This window comes from Nothobranchius furzeri, chromosome 16, assembly GCF_043380555.1.
Source record: "Nothobranchius furzeri strain GRZ-AD chromosome 16, NfurGRZ-RIMD1, whole genome shotgun sequence".
NCBI classification, from domain to species: domain Eukaryota; kingdom Metazoa; phylum Chordata; class Actinopteri; order Cyprinodontiformes; family Nothobranchiidae; genus Nothobranchius; species Nothobranchius furzeri.
In genome coordinates, this window is record NC_091756.1 from 60,847,374 (window position 1) to 60,861,991 (window position 14,618).

Here is a 14,618-nt window from a genome sequence, read left to right on the forward strand (position 1 = left end):
ATTCCAGTTAAATACAACACAGCTCCTTAAAACAGTAGTCCACAGTCAGCAGTGTTTGGTAAACCTACAGTTAGCAGGGAAATAAATAGAAAATTCCATTCCGAGCGCGTAGTCTGCTCAGACATGTGAAATACGTGAAGAATGGAGAAAACACCGCTGAATATAACACAGTGATGGAGACAATTATTAGTGTAGCAAATGCAGGCCAATTATAGGCGACCATCTCCGTGGTAGGACCAGCTACCACGGCTCAGAGGGAACGACCAGCCCAGGAAGAGGAATCATGCGGAGAATGCGTTCCGTCTCAACAAGGCCGAGGGGTCAGACTTTAGATAGCCTTTTTCTTTAACAGGAACATTCCCTCAGCAAGGAATGTGAGAAGATTAGCTCCAGCGTGTCGTTGGAGGGGAGCAAAATGTTGGGCAGCCGCCATCTGAGGCCCTAAACATTAACTCGGGATCTGGAAAATTGGACCCCGGTGAAATGCTGTCAATCCTCGCCGAGTTTTTTTTTTAAGGAGAAATGAGAAGGCCTTCTGCAAGCTCTGCATTCAGAGGAAGTTTCTAAATCCTCCACTGAGCAGGGCCCCCGAATGTATTAGAGAGAGGAGCAACTGTTCGTTTAAATCCAAACTGTCCGGCAATACTGGGCAACCTCCAAACATAGAATCTGTTTAAATACTTCCATTACTTTAAGAAGGTTCCCCTTCTGGGGTGTGTCAGTAGAATCTAGTCAACCCAAACAACATCTACAGCACACCAACATCTCACAAATATAAATACAGTCCATAACTTATCAAAAACAACATGCACCGTCAGCAGCCCGGGCCAGGTAGCCCCCCCTCCACAAACGCTTCCGCCGGTTCCTGGCCGTCGCCTCTCACTCACATCCGTCACGGCTTAGATGAGGATTTCGATCGCCTCTGTGTTCGTGCTCTTCAGTGTCTTGAGCAGGGCTTTTGGATCCTCAGACGTAACTAAAATATCAAGTAAAACGACTTGTTCACATCTTTGTTATGTACTTGTTTAAATCGTTCGAAAATAATTAAAAAGACCATCTTAAATGTGGGTCTGAATGCTGGTGATGAAGAATAAGCCCACCAGTAGCAGCCGCTGAGTTCTCTTCCATTGAGTTTATCTTGGAGGCATCTGCTCTGATCTTCAGCTCCAGCTGGACCTCGTCTCTTTGGGTACTGGAGTCTAGACTCGGGCCCTTGGCCGTGACAAAGGACGGGGGTTTAGGCACAGCACCACCTGTCTGGTCATCTGAGATGCTCTTTCCTACACATGCGGACAAAGAGAGGACACGGTTTAATTACCACTTTCATCCTGAACATCTGCCCTTCTCAGATCTTCCCACGGCTATTCTGGATGGGGCTATTCTGGAGTGAGAGGTGATATGTGTTGCAGTATAAAAACACGTCGCCTAGTTGAGTAACACAGGAGGATCGTCGCCAACGTCCTATTTATTTTTTTAGAATGCATATGTTCTGTCTGGTCTGGTCCAGTCCCTCTCCGAGCAGCACGAACAGCCTACCTTTCCTCTCCGTGCTGCAGGTCATGGTGCTGATGGTGGGGACGGACCTGGTTGGACGAAGCCCCCGTTTCTCCAGCTTGCTTTGCTCCGACCTGGAGTGCTGTTGCAGGACTTTAATAACGGCGTCTTTCTCCAGGAGCTGAACATGAAGCGCACGGATCCTACAAACACACGAAACCCATCATCCAGGTTCACGTTCTCCTAAAACGCCACAAACAGAAATCTACGGTGTGACCAGAACTCAAAATGAGTCCTACCTGTTCTCCATCTCCTGGTGTCTGTGAGGTGACAGAGGCAAGTCTTCATTGAAGCTGCTGTTTGGTGAATGTCTGGGTGACTGGTTTATGATGGTTGTATCCCTGAATGAAAACACGTTATTGTTTGAATGCTGGAACCTTGTTAGATGACCTGGTGTTTGATTAAAAGCTTGGCGGTACCTCTGTGCTGCAGCAGTAGCAGCTGCATCCATGGCAAACTGCCTCATGGTGCTCTCCTCCAAGTACTTCTGCTCCCACTTGGTGATGTCTGCCTCCAGGGCCAGGATACACTCCTCCCTTTCCCTCAGCAGCTGCAACGTGGACAAGCTTACTTCTGAAGCTGCGAGATCAGAATTTCGGTTCTAAAAATGAGCGCAAATACACAAAAAAGTTAAAGAGCCAGCATTCCTTGGAAGATTAAATATGACCCGCTGCCTCAAAGTCTGATCATCTTGTGTTGAAAAAGGATTTTCTCCTCCGAGCAGCAGCAGATGTTATCGACCTCCGTTCCTTACCTGTTGCGCCCTGAGGCTTTTCAGCTCCTGCTCCAGACGAGTGCGCAGCCGCAGCTCCAGCACCTCTCTTTTCTCGCACGCAGCCTGCAGCTGTGCCAGAGAGCTCTGCAGACGCTCCACCTTCTTCACGTAGGCTCTCTTTCGGAGCAGCTCTTCCTCCAGCTGCCTGTTGCGGTTCTGCTCCGAGGCCAGAGCCTGCTCCAGAAGCTCCCTCCTCTGCTGGCATTCTTCCCCGGACGCCCGCAGATGCTGAAGCTGTCTCTCCAGTCGTTCCCGCTCCCGCTGCTGCTCTTCATCTGAGAGACAAATGAATTTGAAACGTAATACAAGATAAATGGAGTGATAACTTACTTAAAAATATGAGATGTTAATCTTCAAACGAGTACGGAAAAGTTAAAGTTTTCAATTTTCTTGGGAAAATTTTGAAGCAAACATTGTAAAAATGTCTGAATTTGACCTAATTTGATTTGTTTTTTACACACCAAACCGTCACGCATCATCTCCTGTTTCTTACACTCATGACTTGTAGAAACTAAATGGAGGTTTCTAAAAATGTTCCTGTTAGAAGAGCTTCTCGATTATGAAACAAATATTATTAATTAAAAAAAAAATATCCTGGTCCTCACGTTTGAAAGAAAAACTGCACATTTTTGTCAGCAGGTGGCAGAGTTGTGCTGTTTAGTGGTGGCTAATTATGAAATATGATTTATGCTCTAGAATCAATAGACTGCCATAAAATACCTCTTAAAGCTAAATTTATCAGATAGGTATTTTTATACCATATAAAACACAATATTGTGCCTGTTAGATTTGTCAGATGAAGAGTTCATGTGCAGACAGCACTGCTACATAAACAGAGAAGATGCTACAGGAGCCTGGATGTCCACGCAGGAAGTCAGTTAATTAAAAAAAGGTGTTTTTAGGAGCAGTAATGACTAATATCAAAACCATGTGTAGGTCATAATCAAAAATAACACAGGCAGGTTTTTTTTACTTGCATGCATTTATATATATATATATATATATATATATATATATATATATATATATATATACATATATATATACATATATATATACATATACATATATATACATATACATATATATATATATATATATATATATATATATATATATATATATATATATATATATATATATATATATATATACAAATACGTATATATATAATATATAGCACATATTAATATATAGTTATATACACACACATATATATATATGTATATATATATAGCATATATATATAGTTATATATACACACATATATAGCATATATATATATGTACATATATATATATATGTGTGTGTGTATATAACTATATATATATAGCATATATATATATATATAGTTATACACACACACACACACACACACATATATATATATATATATATATATATATATATATATATATATATATATATATATATATATATATATATATAGATAAACACACACACACACATATATATATATATATATATATATATATATATATATATATATATATATATATATATATATATAGAGAGAGAGAGAGAGAGAGAGAGAGAGAGAGAGAGAGAGAGAGAGAGAGAGAGAGATAAACACACACACACACACACATATACAACCAGTTTGTTTTGCCCTTGTTCTGCCATCTTTACCAACGCTGACATTTTAAAAAATGCAGATGACCTGTGTGAGTTCTGCCTTTTGAAGGAGTCAAGATTTGGGAGGTATGATAAAAGTGGAACGGGACAAAATATATTATTACTAATATTTGTTATTCTTCAGTTAAATTATCCGGTTTTGCGATTGTTTGGAGCCACCAGAAAATTAGATTCAGTTTAACGAACGACCCAATTCTCAAATCTTACACTTGTGACCTTGTAATGAAAAATCAAACATTCCTAGAGCATTTTTGCTAAAGCACTAATAACAAAAGGATTTGACAGGAAGGCCAGTTTCTGTGGCTCTCTTGTGCCACTCTAAACGGGGGGCTGATTACACAACACCAGTGCATGCCTGTGGAGGGAATGCAGACTTCCTCTTATCCACTTACGCACACAAGTATAGCTTTGTACTGGCAAAAGCTCTGGAATGCTTCTAAGAACGTGAAGTAAACAAGCAGCTCAAAATATTTCTTGTGGTTCTTGTGAAAAAAAGATCTCATCCATACTCTGTTGCTCCCACGGTCTCTTTGCAATCTGAAGGCCCGTGACAACGTGGAGTTTGAGGAAAGAAACTTAAAGTCTGAGGAATCGAGACAGAAACTTGCCAAATCTATAGAGCATATCCCTGCACAGACTTAAAAATGTGTCATTAAATATTTACAAGTGGTCCATTAAGCCACGAGGTGAAGAAACAACCAAACAAGGAGGGCGCGAGGCAGAGGTCACGCTGTGTTGGGTCAGGATGCCCCAGAGTCCCAGACTTATTAGATCCCCCTGAGAGGGGGAAGTCAGCCATGACGCAAAACAACAAAAAAAAGGGCCCAGAGGAGGTGCTTCTAATTGTGGAATGAAGAAAAAACATGGCAGAGACATTTCAGGAATCCAGGTCACATTTACTGCAGCGATGAAAAAGGCTGGAGTCTGAGTTAAATGAAGGAATTGAGACATGCGTGTCATCACTGAGGGAGGAAACCAATCCCTGCCCTGCTATGTCCCTGTTATTGTTAAGAGCTGCACTGGGAGGTCTGTTAGGACAATCACACACATTACGGTCTGCTGTGAGAGGTGTGGAAGTGCAGAAACCTTGAATGCAGACATCTACTCACTCTGCTCCAGGAGTTTGACAAAGACATGCTGCCTCGGGTCAGCGCACTCAGCATCTTTAGCTGCTCCGTGTTCGATAGCTGCATCAAGTTGTTCTATTCAGCGGATAACAAACATAACACAGCGATTACACACACGTTTAATGTCACACTGAGATGTTGATAGTTTAGTCTGACCAGATAAAATACCTCTAAGGTCCCGGTTGAAGTCATGCATCCTCCTAATCTCTGCCTCCAGTTTACTCCTCAGGGTTTTCTCCAGAGTCTCCCGCTTGGCCGAGCCTTTCATCAGCGTCTCATAAGCCTCAGAAATGTGTTGAATTTCCAGCTCCAACTGGGAAAGAAATGCAAAGTGATCACTCTCCGATTACCTGGTGTGGTGTCTGGACGGTGGCTGGGAGCATGAATGTGCCTAATGAGTCACCTCTGCAACAGCAGTTTACAGGCTTTTGAGCATAATGTGAAACTGAATCAGGAGATTAAAATTCCTGAGTGAGCATTTGTTAAGCCCCAGGTGTCAAGGCGTTTGGTTCCCTCCACGGCTAAAGGTAACCTGTTTTAGGACAACAAGAGCGATGGGATGGTGTCCAGCGGTATGTCTCTATGAAGTTATACTACCAAATACACATTTTTACCAGTACTCACCCCAGGTTTGGACATTTGGGCTTCGTGGCAGCTTTTCTGTGTTTTATTAACACGCCACAAAAACACACAAAGTCTGTGTTTTGTTCTCTAAACTGCACAAACTTTTCACCCACTGACATGAATTGGTAACTTCAGTTGAGATCAACCAGTATGGGCTTTACTAATGCCGATACCGATGCCGATTTTTGGCCCATTTTGGCTGATATCTAGACCTTTCTGCTTTATCTGCATACTAAAATCTCAAAAATATCAACAGTGAATGCATATTTCTGCACCTGAATCTGTGTTTGAACACTGAATTTAACCAACTGTTGAATCTTAATTTTGTGCACTGCTCCGTGTTCAAACACATCACTAAAATGACGAGTGTTAATATATAGAACAGGAGCATAAAAGAAATGTCAGCTGACAAAAATGTATTAGAGCATTCATTAAGCAGGCACGTTTCAGGAACATAAACATCCATTTAAATATAATCCTGCGGCAGCATTAGGCTGCATGCTTCTGACCGTTTGGTCTATTTCTAAACTGCAGTACCCTGAAAACATGATCTCTGGATATTTTATTTTACATCTCTGAGAATCTCTGATTTCAGGTCAGTGTCTATTGGGAATCAAATGACATATTTTTTAATGGTGGAGATTTAAAATATACAACTATATGAAAATGGAAAACTATCAACGTAAATGCAAGCCATGATAGACAATCCAGTGCTTTTATTTTGAAAAGCCACACTGCAGTGCAGTGCCGAGCTTTTGTCCAAAGAGGAAAAATAATTACAAACTTAATGAGTGTTTAATAATTGGGATTTAATTCTACATTTCCATGATCAAGCAGCAAGTAGGAGATAATTATTTAACTTTTATGCAGAAAATACTTTTTTCCCTTTTATGGGGAGCCTAAGTCACGCTCATCCACTTACGGACCACGGGATCCCGGAAGAACGAAAAAATGAATGCAAGTCAACGGGGCTAAAAGCGCTATTTTTCTAACCCCAGGGTTTCTGCAGAAATCAGCAAAACAAATTTAATGCTTTTTAATGCCATTTTAATGCCATTTTTAACCTTTTTAATGCCATAAACAAACACACGTGAGAATCCACGGATATATATGTACATAAAAAAAATCCTCTGAGAACTCAATGTATTATAATGTACCCTGAGATAAACAAAAAAATGTATGCCTAGAACATAGCAAATACATAGTTGCATGGAATGTTACATGTTATTGAACATGCTACAGCATTTTTTTCACACAACAGGATTAATGCATGTGCCTTAGCTCACTAGTTTTTGATTCCAGCTCTGACTCAACATTTGTCAGTTCACTGCATTTGTCCCTGTATCTCTTCCTTAGAGTATTAGATTTTGTTATCATTTGAGCCATGAGCGTGCTCGGTTTGTTTTCTGCCTGTTCAGCTAGTTGATCAGCATCTTTCTGAAGGCTGACACACACCACCCTTAATATCTCCTTTTTCTTTTTCAGCTGTTCTAGCTCATCTTCCAATGCTTTTCTCTTAAGTCCACGCATGGCACCCTCTCTCTTTTGTCTCTCTTCCTCAAGGTAGATCCTATATCTAGTCCTGGCTGATGCTACAGATGCTAGTAGCTCTTTTGTGAGGGGAACTTTGAGAACCCCCCCACAAGCTCTAACTTGGTCACAGACTAGTCTGTGGGCCTCAACAGTTTCTTCTTTTATGTTGCAAGCCTCTACTTCCCTGTTCACAGAGAAGCCTCTCGCTACTGTAGCTTGCCCATGAGATAGGAGCAACAGGCGCTGAAGGAAACTCCAGAGCTCAGGATAAGTCTGGTTGAGAGCGTCACGAAGAAAAACATCAAGTCTTTGCTCCATGGGTTTGAAAGAGAGGAGCTCCTCACTTTTGCCATGCAGAGAGAGAAAGCTGTCAAACTGTTGCACAGCAGCATCACCTGCAACAAGCAAACACAAAAAGCAGTAATTAAATCTAATCCACTTAAATGGATGGACGTTTATTCAGACATCACATTGGTACACGATATGTAAACGTTTTGTGTGTGTGTGTGTGTGTGTGTGTGTGTATATATATATATAATGCAATATGTGCATTAAAATAACTTGATCAACAATAAAAAGCAAAACTGTTTTTAAACCTTAGAATGTATTGAGAATATTTCTCATGCATTAAAGGGTGGTCATAACCTTTATTTTAAAGCATTCCCTTTAACATTCCTACCAGCAGAAATCCCTCCTGTCAACTGCTTGTCCTGCAGAAATCTCTGAACTAGAGACTTCATCTTTCCCTTGCACCATTCTGGGTCTCTGCTCACGATGGAGGGGTCCAAGCATGCAATCTGCCTGACAGTGGGGTATTTCAAAGGGCTCTTCTCTTGCACTTTCTTAACAATGCTTGAGAGGCATCTTATGCAGTCCTTCCTAAATTCGAGGGCAGTGAGGTCACCTACTCTGTTGTTAGGTTTGCTTTGAAGAGCCTACCAAGGAGGGATAGCATCAAGTAATTAATACATGGGAATTAATGCACTGTTTTAAGTTTTTTTTTAAATATACATATAAAAAATAAACAATACCTTAATGGCAGACTCAGCACCCAAGCCTATGTCAACATGGCTCACATTGACCCAGTTTTTCTGGTCATTGGTGTCCAGTTTGGCCAACTGAAGGGGGGTGATGTCTTGTAGCAGCTCCCTTTGGATGAAACGTCTCAGTAGACTCTATCAAATGAAAACAGATATTTGTAGATTACCCACTTTAAAACTGAGAAATTTCTATAAATGAAGCAGATTATTACCATCAACAACTCTGTCAAGTCGCTGCACAGGAATGGCAGGACAGGCTCATCTGTTTGGCATTTCTTTAAAAATGGACTAAACGTTCTGGAGATCGCCATGAAAAACTGAAGTTTGGCTGAAATCAGGGGATCTTCATTTGCTGCTTGAATAGTGTCAAAAGAAGAGGTTCCAGGGTTTGGGAGTTCTTTTCTATGGACTGCCTTCACATAATCGTTAAGCTTTGGCCATACTTCAATAGCTCTCTCTGCAACAGGAAGATTTTCCACCCATCTGTGTCCACAGAATGGGAGTGGAAAAAGAGATGAGCCTGTAAGTTTTGTAAAATCTTCTCTTCTTGCAGGGACGTTGTGAAAAAGAAAGTGCATTGCTCTTAACAGTTTCTCAATATTCCATGTGGAGAAGCCAGTCTTGAATGAATTGTGCGGAGTGTGCAGTCCACAGCTTCCAACATTAATTCATTGGCGGCCTCCATGTAGTTCAGCATGCTCTTGCTGGAAATCATTTAAAAACTTCAAGTTCACATTTGGCCCATCCATACTGATGGAAAGGAGGTTCTTCATGTCTAGCAGACACACACAATCCTATGAATACAACAAAATAAATTTAATTATTTGATATGAAAAAGAAAACCTGAAAACATTACACCAACATGTTTGATTTGAAATTTGCTTATAGTAATTTCAAAATTAGCTTATTAAAACTATCTAAAAGCAAAAAGCCTCAACAAAATGAACACATCTTGTCTCTTTAATTCATCGGAATATCACTTCATAAACAAAAAGTACAAACATACTCACTTTGAAATGGTGCAGCAAATCTTTAGCCTTTGAATGTCCCATAAACTGTGATCCAAGATAACGTGACTGGACAGCACCAGCCTCCCAAAATCGAATATGGACGTCTAGTTGTTTATTTTTTGTGGACTGGTTGAAGCTTTCATCAAACATCAGCACAAATGGTCCAGCGTTGTTAGCTGCAGAAATCAGTTCTTTTTTTATATGTGGGGCGAGTCCAAACTTTAAAACGTAGCTCGTCTTGTCCTTTCCACAGGTGAAAGATTTAGCCATTTCAGAATCCGAAAACATTGCCTGGAACAACTCCGAAACACCTTCATTGGATGCGTAGGAGTGGTGCTGCACGGCAGTGTTCAGACACCAGAGCACCTCTGCCTGAAGCGCCGCAGGCGATCCAAACGATTTTTGAAGCGTGCTTGATGTTCCGACGGCAGGGTTCACAGCTGCAGTTGTGCTGCTTGTTGTGGTCGTGGTAGTTGTAGAAGACGTCGCGTTGCTAGTTACAGAAAAGTAACTAGTCACGGTTAGCTGTTGTCTGCCTTTTACGGCTGCTTTGTGGTTGTCCGACTGCATGTGCCATTTCACAGCGTTCACACCCATTGTACCAAGTTTAAATTTTTTTTTTACAAACAGTACAAAATCCTTCTCCATCTTGACCATTAACGGGCTGCAGCCATACCTTGAATTCGTCGATTTCCAACCACTTTTGCTGGAATTTGCATTTCCCCATTTTCCAAACATTTACTCCTCACGATCCAGCGCGCCAGCTTATTGTCGAACATCCGGTTTTACGACAATTCGACAAGAAACGAGTCGGAACAGAAGTAATCGAAATGGTTCCGCCAGCGTGTTTGCTCAAACGTACTTATCATACAATTTCACAACAGATCACAATAAAGACAAAAAAAATAAAATTATTTAAGAATATTTCTTGAGAAAATTTAATGCCACTGACAATCTAATTTAATGCTTTTTAATGCCATTTAAGGCCTTAATTTTTGAAAATTTCATTTAATGACTTTTAATGCTTTTTAATGCCCCGCGGAAACCCTGTAACCCTGTTTGTTTCGTACCATGGATTTCACTTACGATGTCGGTGAATTTAAAAACACATTCTGATGCTAAGAAAGCAAACAATTTTGAATGGGGGCAAACATTATTCAATTCAATTCAGTTCAATTCAAGTTTATTTATAAAGCGCCAAATCACGACAAGAGTCGTCTCAAGGCGCTTCACATAATAAACATTCCAATTCAGGTCAGTTCATTGAGCCAATCAGAAAAAAGGTTTCCTATATAAGGAACCCAGCAAATTGCATCAAGTCACTGACTAGTGTCTGTGACTTTACTGAGGTTATTTTAGCTTTTGTGTGAAAATACACCCAGGACTACAAATATTGACGCCATCGAACCAGAAACAGAGAAATACAGAGGAAAAATGGCTGTAAATTCAGCGAACTTCATATCCTTCCTTCAGGACAAAAGAACCATAAATACGGCCATGAGGTGAGTAGCAGCTACTCTAGGGCAGAGGAGATTATGTGGTGATGTCATATATGCGACATGCTGATGCTTGTTTTGTAGTCATGCTAATTAGGAACTTTTACAAGCTGATAAATCTCAAAAGTACGTGACTGGTGTGGTTGAAACACACTTCATTACTTTTCATTTAAATTCAAGTACAACATGTGTGTGATCCAGGGCGTGAGGCAAAGCGGATTAGAAAACAGTTCTTTTAGCCCCGTTGACTTGCACTCATTTTTTTGTTCTACCGGTTACCCATTAGCCGACCGGAAAGGGAGGAGACTTAGCTCTACCTTTAGGAGTCTTAAGAACAACTAAGCACACTGACAAGATCAAAACGTTCCTTCATCTGCTGCGGACATCTCTCACCTTCTGCAGCCTGGTGGCCTTCTCGGTGTACACCTGCAGCTCCTTCCTGAGCCGCTCGTTCTCCTGCATCAACACGTTGCTGCTGATGGAGGCTGCTGTAATGCTGGTGTGAGCCACTTGAGCAGACACATACCTGCAGAAGACAGACATGAGTAACTTATTACGCTGCAAGAGACACGCACAGAACGGCTCAACCGGAGCTCATTCCACGCGTCGACCTGTCGATTACCTGTGATGCTGAGAGTAGAAGGGGGGAGGAGGGTCTCTGTGGTACTGCACATGCTCTTCTGAGTGACTTAGCATGTATTCAGGAACTCTGACGTGGAGAGGATAGTCCGGGGGTGGTCCCCGTTGATCTGGAGACTGCTGGAGCCCCCGTCTGTCATGCTCCACAGCATTTGGAGCAGTGTTGTTGTAAAGTTGTGGATAGCTGTGTGAGGAGGTCAGAGCCAGGTCATCTCTGTGCCCGTTCCTCTCCAGCGAGAGCTGCAGGAGCCTCTCACTCAGAGAACGTGTATGTGCTCGCTTTAAATCCCACAGTCCCTCACTTTGACTCACTTCTGTATCCACTCTGGGGTTGCCCTGTTCCACCTGTCCCTTCTGAGAGATCAGGTAGAGGGAGTGGGCTTTGGCCTCCTCGTACGTGGGCAGCTCCTCTCTGTGGAGCTGATACAGATGACTTGAAGGGCTCTCGGAGTGCAGACAGTTACCCTGGTGCTCCTGTCCCTGAGGTTCCTGCCGTGTGGACATCTGCATGTACTGGGTCTCTTGGGTGAGGCTCTCTTGAGAGGTGCGGGGACTGCCCCCACCACGCAGAGTCTGCTGCTGGATAGCTAGAAGTGTGCGAGTGTCTGTCAGGTTTCCATAGCGGAGCTGCTCTTGGATGAGGCGGTGCAGGACCGTTCCCGAAGAGTCCTCAGCAGTTCTCATTTCAGTCTGGGAGACGAGCTTTAGATTACCCAAACATAAGCCTGGATGCTGCAAAAATCAAAGACCTGGTGGAAGATCAAGAGTGAGTCAGTCCTGGTGCCTTTCAATCTAAAAAATGTCCAAATGGTAATTTCTGCACCACTGAGCTAAAAGAGAGAAATCTGTGTGTCATTTTTGACCAGTCACCGTCTCTTGACAGTTAGATCATTCCATAAATATTTCCAAACTGAGGCTGGTGTCAAAAGTGAACTTCAGATGATTATTTATGCCTCAAGTTTACTGTTGTCTGGATTATTTTAATGCTCTTTTGATTTATGATTTCATGATTTTTACTAACCCTAACCAAAATTATTTCACTCTGCACATTTCAAATCACACACATCGGATGGCTTGCCATTCTAATCCGTGTAATTGTTAATACTGACTTTTGACCATATTACAAATGGACATTTTCTCCAATCAACATCACTCAAATAACACATTCCACGAGTTTTCTACAGATCACAACCACAACTGCTATAATCCTGTTGGAAATCTGAGGTTAAAACACAACAAAAAAGGATTCTACAAAGGACTTAGTGAATCCGGTCCCCTTCATTTAACTGTTAAAAATCCCAAGAGCATGGTAAGGTAAAGGCTGGGTTTGCACCTGAAGTGGATAACCAGTGCGTTTATTGCGCGCAGCGCCGACCGTCACACATCCACGCGCACACCGGACAAAACCTCTAAAAGATGAAACACTTACGCCGTTCGCGTCACATCAAGCAGGGCGAGGACAGACTCTCCTGTGAAGTTTACTCTCATAAAACGCAGAAAATATCAGCGAGTTCCTGGAGTTTCACCCTCGTGAGCGCGCGCGCGCTGACAAGGCAGCGACAGAGTAGCGCGTGAAGCTGCAGCCGCGCGGAGAGACTGAGGACTGACTGTAGGCTGCGGCAGAAACGAGAGGAATGCGCTGGCTGCGGTGAGCAGCCCCCATGGGATCAAGGGCAGGAGCGGAGAGGGAGCAGGAGGAGGAGGAGGAGTCCAGAGGAGGAGAGGAGGGGTTCGAAGAGCAGCTGGCTGCTTCTGTCATGCTAAATAAGCTGTTTCAGTTGCGGTTTAAGATATTCAGATTTTTAATTTGACTCACTCTGTGGAGGTCTGAGGAAACGCAAAACTCCAAAGTTAAATAAATGCACAGGTTTTGGTGTTGAAGGCCGATATCAATATTTGATTCTTGCACAGCTCTGACCTGTCAGACTTTGGTCGATCTCAGTTGATCTAGAAATTTAATTTAATTCCTTGTGACTGTTAAAAAGCAGAATCTGCATAGAGAATATTTAACAGTTTGAGGTTGCACACATATTTAAACATGTTTAAAATGGTTCATAGCAAAAAGTAAAAACTCCACATGAAGCATTGACCGTTACTGCATTACAAAATGTGAGAACAATAATAATTCTGAAGACATTTTAAAAGAGACTTGCCTGCTGGCACAAGATAGTGGCCATGTGTTATAGAGGTCAAATCGTGATTTTTGGATGATGGGGAGATCACCCCAACATCAGGACATAGTTACCAACCTTACTGATCACTTATGAAAGGTGTAGCTATTCCTCACCACTCTTCCCACGGCTGAGCTGGTCGTTTTGATGTATAATTTGTGGGGGTGCACGCTGCCGTTCGAGCCGCTTTAACGCTGGCGAAGCAGCAGGTCCCCTAATTATGCAGGTGAAATAGAAAATGGTGCAAATTCATTTCAGTAATTCAGCTTAAAAGGTGAAACTATGAGATGGACACATTACATGCAAAACCAGATATTTCAGATCTTTATTCGTTATAATTGTGAAGATCGTGGCTTACAGCTGATGAAAACCCCACATTCAGAATCTCAGACAGTAAGAATATTGTGAAAAGGTTCAATATTCCGGACTCAAAGTGTCACACTCTAATCAGCTAATTAATTCAAAACACCTGCAAAGGATTCCTGAGCCTTTAGATCAGGGGTGTCAAACATGCGGCCCGCGGGTCGAATGCGGCCCGCAAGATGGTTGTGAAAACTTTATTTTCATACTTTACAATGTAGAGAGAAAATAAACTTATCTTTGTGAGCAAGTTGTCTCTGTAATGAGTATAAATGAAACAAAGCTGCGCTCAAGGCTCACACAAGAACTTGAATCCCATCCTGAAGATGGCCGCCACTCAGGATGTGACTTCTGATATCGATGTGCTGGTGAAAGCTAAAAGATGTAATGCATGGAACTGATCTTGCCATGTGATCTGTAAGCTCTTTAAATCACTAAGGAATTTTTATTTATTTATTGATTTTTTTTTTCAAATTTTCAAGTACACTTCAGGTTTCATATTGATTGTATTAAAACAAAGAAAACAATCTGAAGTTTTTTTTTAATGTACTGGTCCGGCCCACTTGGGACTAGATTTCCCTCAATGTGGCCCCTGAGCTAAAATGAGTTTGACACCCCTGCTTTAGATGGTCT

General features: G+C 41.8%; 2 protein-coding genes across 2 annotated transcripts; both read right to left on the reverse strand.

The window, feature by feature from the left end:
- Window positions 1-670: 670 nt before the first annotated feature.
- On the reverse strand, window positions 671-13,075 carry amotl2a (angiomotin like 2a). The gene is made up of 11 exons (XM_015962359.3): window positions 12,884-13,075; window positions 11,438-12,203; window positions 11,209-11,341; window positions 5,281-5,425; window positions 5,095-5,187; window positions 2,309-2,604; window positions 1,974-2,155; window positions 1,794-1,895; window positions 1,537-1,697; window positions 1,101-1,280; window positions 671-976 (listed from the first exon to the last, which is right to left on the reverse strand). Exons 2-11 carry the CDS (start codon window positions 12,136-12,138, stop codon window positions 900-902), a joined length of 2,070 nt encoding a protein of 689 aa, XP_015817845.3. The 5' UTR covers window positions 12,139-12,203; window positions 12,884-13,075; the 3' UTR covers window positions 671-899.
- On the reverse strand, window positions 7,000-9,102 carry LOC129161932 (uncharacterized). Its single transcript, XM_054738451.2, has 4 exons — window positions 8,522-9,102; window positions 8,301-8,444; window positions 7,949-8,204; window positions 7,000-7,664 (listed from the first exon to the last, which is right to left on the reverse strand). Exons 1-4 carry the CDS (start codon window positions 8,885-8,887, stop codon window positions 7,000-7,002), a joined length of 1,431 nt encoding a protein of 476 aa, XP_054594426.2. The 5' UTR covers window positions 8,888-9,102.
- Window positions 13,076-14,618: the final 1,543 nt, after the last annotated feature.